At 32.5% G+C, this 8,004-nt stretch overlaps 1 protein-coding gene across 1 annotated transcript; it reads left to right on the forward strand.

Moving 5' to 3' along the window:
• The first annotated feature begins 5,038 nt into the window (after positions 1 to 5,038).
• LOC124832483 (DNA-directed RNA polymerases II, IV and V subunit 6A-like) lies at positions 5,039 to 7,190 on the forward strand. Its single transcript, XM_047306699.2, has 6 exons — positions 5,039 to 5,171; positions 5,489 to 5,522; positions 5,623 to 5,789; positions 5,869 to 5,920; positions 6,811 to 6,878; positions 6,958 to 7,190. Exons 1-6 carry the CDS (start codon positions 5,137 to 5,139, stop codon positions 7,025 to 7,027), a joined length of 426 nt encoding a protein of 141 aa, XP_047162655.1. The 5' UTR covers positions 5,039 to 5,136; the 3' UTR covers positions 7,028 to 7,190.
• The last annotated feature ends 814 nt before the right edge of the window (positions 7,191 to 8,004 follow it).

Raw genomic sequence — 8,004 nt, forward strand, 5'->3', positions numbered from 1 at the left:
ATTCACAATTGACTCGTAGTTAGCGACCCTAATAAGAGGTCAACCACAATATTCATAAATAAATATTTAAGATAAGAATATAAATTACACATTAGTTATAACATTGTTATTTGTTTTAATTAATCTTATTTTGGCATGTATCTTAATGCCATCTAAACAATTTAGAAACATAAAAAATTTCTCAACGGTTAAAAAATTGAAACGAGACAACAAGGATCAAATAGTTAACTTTAATTTTAAACCCAAAACATTTACCATGTGCTAATTTTTAATTAATTAGTTCATATCTATATATTTATTGTAACATCGGTGTGAAAATAAAAAATAAAAATTTTATAAGATTTTATTAAAGTAAAAAATAAAAGGTATTATATTTTTTGGTCATTAAAGTAAACCTGACATTTTGAGACAGAGGGAAATGGATGCTTTGGTACTGTCACTGGAATCACATAATCTCATGGAAGTCCAATTAAATTCAAGAGTTTCATATCAAACGTGTCAATGGCATTATTTATGAAAAATTAATGAGTTTAATTTGTATCCATCCTCTCATTAGTACCAAGCATCACACGACTGGCTCAGTTTTACCTGAGTTGTGAAACGGTGGTTCAGAGGGGAGTCACAGACGTTGAAAACAAGAAAAAGGTATGCGTTTGTAAATGATAACAAAAATTAAACTAAATATAAACTAAGTTTAAAATTAAATTAAATATATAAAAAAATTTAAAAATGTGAACATTAAAACTTTTTTTATAAAAATAAACTAATTTTATTATATAATATTTTAGTATTAATTGTTTTAATCAATTAAAATTATTATATCACTTGTTACGGTTAAAGATTGACACTTTCTTCGCAAATTTTTGCATGTTCGCAGTGAAAGTTAAATAAGAATTACATTCGCGTTTGTGTTTTCAGCTTTAAAATTATCAATTTTATAGTATTTTGTAGTCTTTTATCTTTGCATATCTTAGAAACAAATAAAGCATAAAGACTTTGTTTTTTTAAGATTATTTGAGGGGTAATGAATAAGGATCACAATGGATTAGATTAAAAACTATTAGTGTTTATTCATTATTTGATTTGTAATAAAAAATTTAATCCATTATTTGCAGGTTATTCATCAAATACTTGTTTAAAAGTTCTATGTGTAACATCCAAAAAATACAGTATAAAAGTTATATAAGGAAATAATCACATATTAATAATATTTCAGATCAGTCTTACAAAAGATGAGACGTACGCTTATGGCCGAACGACCTTACAAGATAACGGATAAATTAAAACTGTACAAATATGCAATCTAGACCGAACGGTTTACAGAGACGTACCGAACGGTCATACAAAAAAAAGAAGAAAACAACAAATGACCGAATGGTTATCATACAAAGAAAACTAACTTCTGACCGAACGGTTCTACTGTTCGGTCTTAACTTCTACCTCGACCAAACTTTCTTCTTCCAACGCCTCTTCCAGTAAAGTTTCTCCTTCTGCTCACATCCACACGGATGATCATTGCAATATAAGGACAGCCACCGAACGTACAAAATGGACAAGACAGGAAATAGGGTAAGCTTATGTAATTTAATTCAATTATCAATATATATCTCATTCAATTATCAATATATATCTCATGCAAAAATGTGAACATTAAAACTTTTTTTATAAAAATAAACTAATTTTATTATATAATATTTTAGTATTAATTGTTTTAATCAATTAAAATTATTATATCACTTGTTACGGTTAAAGATTGACACTTTCTTCGCAAATTTTTGCATGTTCGCAGTGAAAGTTAAATAAGAATTACATTCGCGTTTGTGTTTTCAGCTTTAAAATTATCAATTTTATAGTATTTTGTAGTCTTTTATCTTTGCATATCTTAGAAACAAATAAAGCATAAAGACTTTGTTTTTTTAAGATTATTTGAGGGGTAATGAATAAGGATCACAATGGATTAGATTAAAAACTATTAGTGTTTATTCATTATTTGATTTGTAATAAAAAATTTAATCCATTATTTGCAGGTTATTCATCAAATACTTGTTTAAAAGTTCTATGTGTAACATCCAAAAAATACAGTATAAAAGTTATATAAGGAAATAATCACATATTAATAATATTTCAGATCAGTCTTACAAAAGATGAGACGTACGCTTATGGCCGAACGACCTTACAAGATAACGGATAAATTAAAATTGTACAAATATGCAATCTAGACCGAACGGTTTACAGAGACGTACCGAACGGTCATACAAAAAAAAGAAGAAAACAACAAATGACCGAATGGTTATCATACAAAGAAAACTAACTTCTGACCGAACGGTTCTACTGTTCGGTCTTAACTTCTACCTCGACCAAACTTTCTTCTTCCAACGCCTCTTCCAGTAAAGTTTCTCCTTCTGCTCACATCCACACGGATGATCATTGCAATATAAGGACAGCCACCGAACGTACAAAATGGACAAGACAGGAAATAGGGTAAGCTTATGTAATTTAATTCAATTATCAATATATATCTCATTCAATCAATTTAAACAAGATAACTCATTAACTCTTTCATGCAAAGTCTAATACTAGACTCTGACTGTCCGGACTGTATGAATTCTGTGTAGTTACGACCTTCGTGCACCCGGGTGATGTAGTAACTGGGATACCCTCAACAGCTGTCACCTAAGGTTAGTCCGTTCCGTCCAAATTAACCATAAGGGCTAGGACCTCCTGTCATTCCCACACATGACTTACCCTTCTCTACGTGAGAAACGAGTAATCACGGAATATCAGGATGAACCGCCATCTTAGCATGCCCACATTCATACTTTACCAATTCTAATATACATTCATGAGATATTCCTCCCCGGAATAATCGTTCATAACCAAAGTCATTTAATCCATATCATATTCCATCATCTTTCATTATTAAAACCTCAACTGAACCAATTTGAATAAAGATCCCTTAGGATACCAAATACCAAACGTTAGTTTTTAATCCAGAACAAGACCGAACACTTGGAGTGAGACCAAGATGTCTCCGATTCAAAACAAATCAAATCAAGAGAGTTACTCACTGGTTGTGAAATGAATCGAATACAATAATACTTTTCATAGACTAATATAATCGAACGTTATTTACCAAGTGAGCCAATTTAATGAACTGACTCTTGAGAGTCCAAACCGAACACCGTAAAGCCTAGGCCGAGTACTAAAACTCTAGGCCGAAACCAATGGAGACAAACACTGTAGGACATCAAATAATAGTACTTGACGGAATCATATGAAGAAACCGAATGTCAATAAATACTTAGCTTCTTAATGAGTTAAACATCAATAAAACCGAATGTCAGTCGAAGACCGAGCACTATAGAGAGCGAACACTATTGAGTTTGGACGAACACTCTTATTATCAAGATAGATTACGGAAAGGAGAACGAGCGCCTGGTGTGAGACCTAACACTTACTTAGTATGAGCGCTTGGTATAAGACCGAGCACTACTTAGTATTATAGAATAAAGGCTTGATAAATATAAGATACCTTTTAAGTAGTGTTCAAGACGAACAATATATATACAAATACATATAGATATACTTAAGTTTATAACAGAATACCAAGGAACGAATATCCTTGGTTGAATGCTTATATACAAATATTACTAAACGAAGACGCTCGGTCCTCAACTGGAATTCCATTCAAATGAAAGAATCCAGTTCCAACCGAGTCCACAAGAAAACCGAACGGTCAAAGACCTTCAGTGACGAACATCAATTTTCATATGGAATTACATACTTAGAATTCTTTATATCAATTCATTTCTCAACATCTATCTTCATAATTTCATACATCCATATCATAGTAAATATTCATACTTCATACAGTCAAAACATAGCAACAATCATATTTCATATTCATTCAGCAAATCAACGAACATGCATCCATTCAAAACGAACATAAAATCAAATTATATAAGCTTCCCTTACCTCTAAGCGTGACCGAACGTTCACAATTTGAACAGAATAGCTCACCACCAATTTCTTAGAAAACTACGATCACGATTTACGAAACTAACCAAATGAAAGACCAGAAAGGCGTTCAGAAATGGGTTAAGGAACTCATGTAACCGAAAACTGAGTTTGCATGTACAGAAAAACCACTCGGCTGAGAGAGATTAACTTACCAGTCCAGAATCCGAAACTGATCGGTTCAAACAAACGCCCTCGACGCCGGGAGTGTTCAGACGGTGTCTGAGTGGTGATCAGAAGAAGAAAAGATTAAGATTTCTTAGAGAGAAGTAGGGGGTTTTCAGAGAGAAGGAGGATAAAATGAAAGTTCAAAACTTTTGGGAAAGAAGGGTGCATGCAGAAGTGTCGTGCATTTTTGAAAACTTTGAGTTTTGCTTCTACCGTCAAAACCGAACGTCCAATCTGCATCACACACCTGTCTTTTACTATATGATTTTCGGATCCCCTGTCTTGACACATGTAATCCATTAAGATGGAGTTTTGAGTGGATTTTAAGGGTCTGAAAATACGTGTGATACTGATAATACTACAATATTAATAAAATGTTGATGAATATTTACTATAAAATGTATACATCATATATTTATAACATTTTTTCAAAACAAATAAAGATAACAGTAATAATAAATATAATTAATTCTAATAAAGTATAAAGTAATACTACAATCTGAAGAACAAAATGGCACTAGGGTAAAAATTACACATACAGCATAATAATTATTGAAATATTAAAAATTAAAAATTAAAAATTAAAAGTTAAAAATTAAAAATTAAAAGTTAAAAATTAAAAATAATATTATAAAAAAGTATACTTAAAGATGTAAGGATTTCAAATTGAAAATAAAAACAAACTTTAAGTAACTCGTGAAAATAAAGTTTCAAAAAAGTAAATTTATCATGAATTATGGAATTGATCTTAAAATTCAAAACGCCCAAAACAAAAAATAATTATATCTTTATAACGTAAGGGTAAGATAGGAATATACGTGTAAATTATTTTATTACATATTGAGACTGATAGTTGAAATTTCTAGTACATCAGTTACTTCCTGTGAGGGTTTTAGGCACAAACACAGGTTTAAGCTTAGAGAAAAGGGTATCTTTCATTCTCTGCCCACCATGGCCGACGAAGACTATGATGACATGGACATGGGGTTCTCTTTCTTTCTCTCTACTTTACTGTCTCACTCATCTGCACTCACGGACTAACTAGGGTTTTACCAAATCAATTTGTGTATTGAAATTAGGGTTTATGGTAAACTGTAGTAGTTTTTTTTTTTTTTTTTAATATTCAAGCGACATAAAAGCTTTTCAAATGCTCATCTGTGGTGTTTGATGATCACATTTGTCTTTTTCTTCCAAGACTCTGCCAAGAAATTATGTTTCGTGCTTCGATTGCAGATAGAGTTTGTTTTGTAATCTATATATTTCTATTGAATGATTTTTCATTGATTAAAGTGTGCTCATACAGGTACGAGGATGAGCCACCAGAGCCTGAGATTGAGGTAAATAATTCTGTCTTGTGTCCTTGTTGTATTATTCAACTGATATATGCTCTGGGATGAATTAATGGAATTATTGACTGGTGGGATGATTGATTTGCAGGAAGGTGCGGAGGAGGATTTGGAAAACAAAAATGACGAATTAACTGGAGATCCTATTGACACTGAGGATAAGGAAGAGGAACAAGTGGACCGCCCTCGAAAGACCTCGAAATATATGACTAAGTACGAGCGTGCTAGGATTTTGGGCACCCGAGCTCTTCAAATCAGGTTTGGTTCAGGACTTTGTTAGCTTAAGATTATGCTTATTAATTATTTCTAACATGTTACAATTCTTCTGGCTGAACAGTATGAATGCACCTGTCATGGTCGAATTGGAGGGGGAAACTGATCCACTTGAGGTATCTTCTTTTTTCCTTTGCAATTTGATAACTTGTTTTGGTTAAGTTATTGTTTTTCAGCTCACTGATTATTTCATTGCTAAACTTGTAGTTTTGAATTTTCAAATATACGTCAGTTTGACCTTATTTTCTTACCAAATATCTGGATCCTTGATTGAATGGGGTGTTCTTGAAATTTGGTTTATACGGAACCCTGCAGTTGCACAGATGTGCTGCATGAATAACAGAATAAATTATGCCCTTTGAAGTTGTAATATATTCTTTTTAATTTATATTTAATAGATATTCCTAACCTGGGAAGAACAATTTACATGGGAAGTATTATAGTTATGACTTTTTAATCTGCTTGTTGATTACTTTCCCCCATTATAGCTTGCCTTTCTTTGCCTCTAGCTCCCTTTAAGAAAAAGTTATCGGTGCTGGGCATAACTGAGATTGGTTTGTTAGTTTGACAATAACATACCCTTTTTAGTATTTGGTTATTTAGTTTAAGTATTTATTAAGTCTCTGCCTGCACAATATCTACTTCCGGCGCTAAACTATTAACCTAAACTGACTAGTAATACGAACTGATTCAGTCTTACAATATTGAATCAGTCATATATTCATTTAGGATTTTACATAGTCTCCTTTAGACGATAGTGTACTGTGGCAGTGAAGTTTTTTATTCTCAAGTTTTTTTTGAATCAGTCTTACATAGTGAAGAGTGCACTGTGCACACCATTCTAGAAATAAGTTGATTACTTATTGGGCAATTTACTTACCATCAATATACATTGAGCTTTTTCTTTTCATGCCAATTATCCCAAATGTTTGATTCATGCGCTATACATGTTTTGTTTGTAAGCTCTGTTATATAACATGTAACATCGTGTTCTCCAATATGTTAGATTGCTATGAAGGAACTCCGTGAGCGAAAAATACCCTTTACAATCCGGCGTTACTTGCCTGATGGAAGGTAGATACTGTCCATTATACAAGTTAGGTAGTCCCATTTATGCCATACTTACTATTATTGTTTTTCACAATTTCTGCAGCTACGAGGATTGGGGAGTTGATGAACTGATCGTGGAAGACTCCTGGAAGAGGCAAGTAGGTGGTGATTAATGGTTTAACTGACATGCGTGGAGAGGAGTAACATAGAATAGATTTTGTGCCCTGGTAACTGTTATATTTGATTTCACAAGTTTGATAGTTGATACTGATCTAGGATTCCCCCACCTTAAAAAACTTGGTTATGCTTATAAAGATGTATTAGTTTATGGGTTCCTACTGTTTGTGCTTTTAAGCTTAGTTCTAACTTGTACAAGGGACAGTTGTGTTATAGTGTTACTTGGTCTGATAAAACGGAACAATGTTTGTCTAATCTACTACCTACTAGAACGATTAGGTTGTGTGGATTTGGATATTTCCATTAACACCTATATAATCCGAAGTAACAGACAAATGTGCAGGAAAGAGTTTACTTTTCTTAAAGGCTAAAACAGTAATATTCTAACAGAATATTAAATTTAGTATAGAAAGCAAATGATGAAATGTAGTTGCTCACACACTCTGTATGAAGTTGTATTGAGGTTATTGGGGTAGAAACCAACAACTGATGTAGTTTATTTTGCAGAGGATTTTGGGCTTTTGGGCCGTTATTATGGACTATGCCCTGAATCAGAAATAACAATGGGAGATTTCTCTTGCATCTCCAATCATTTTTCCCTGCACCTCCAACTTTTTATATAATCTCAAAACTATCTTTTGCAAAAAAAATTTAACTTAAAAGTAACTTTTTTTTACCTTTTTTCTCTCTCTGCACAAATTAAAAATCCTAACCCTGCACCTAATCTCTTCTCTTCTCTTGTGTTGTTGTCTTTCCTTCATCTCTCTCAAACTCTCCTGCATCTCTCCATCTCTCAATCTTTTGCACTCATCTTGATTTTGCATCTCTCCAGAACTCATTTTCATCTCTCTCATATATGTGGATGTTGTTTCATATATGTGGACGTTGTTTCTTGGTTGTTCCATCTCACATCACCATTGTTTCTTGTTCTTGCGTGACAAGTGACGTTGAGGTATTAAATGAATTTTGAAAT

Source organism: Vigna umbellata, chromosome 8 (assembly GCF_029865625.1).
Source record: "Vigna umbellata cultivar VRB3 chromosome 8, Vumbellata_1.0, whole genome shotgun sequence".
Taxonomy (NCBI): domain Eukaryota; kingdom Viridiplantae; phylum Streptophyta; class Magnoliopsida; order Fabales; family Fabaceae; genus Vigna; species Vigna umbellata.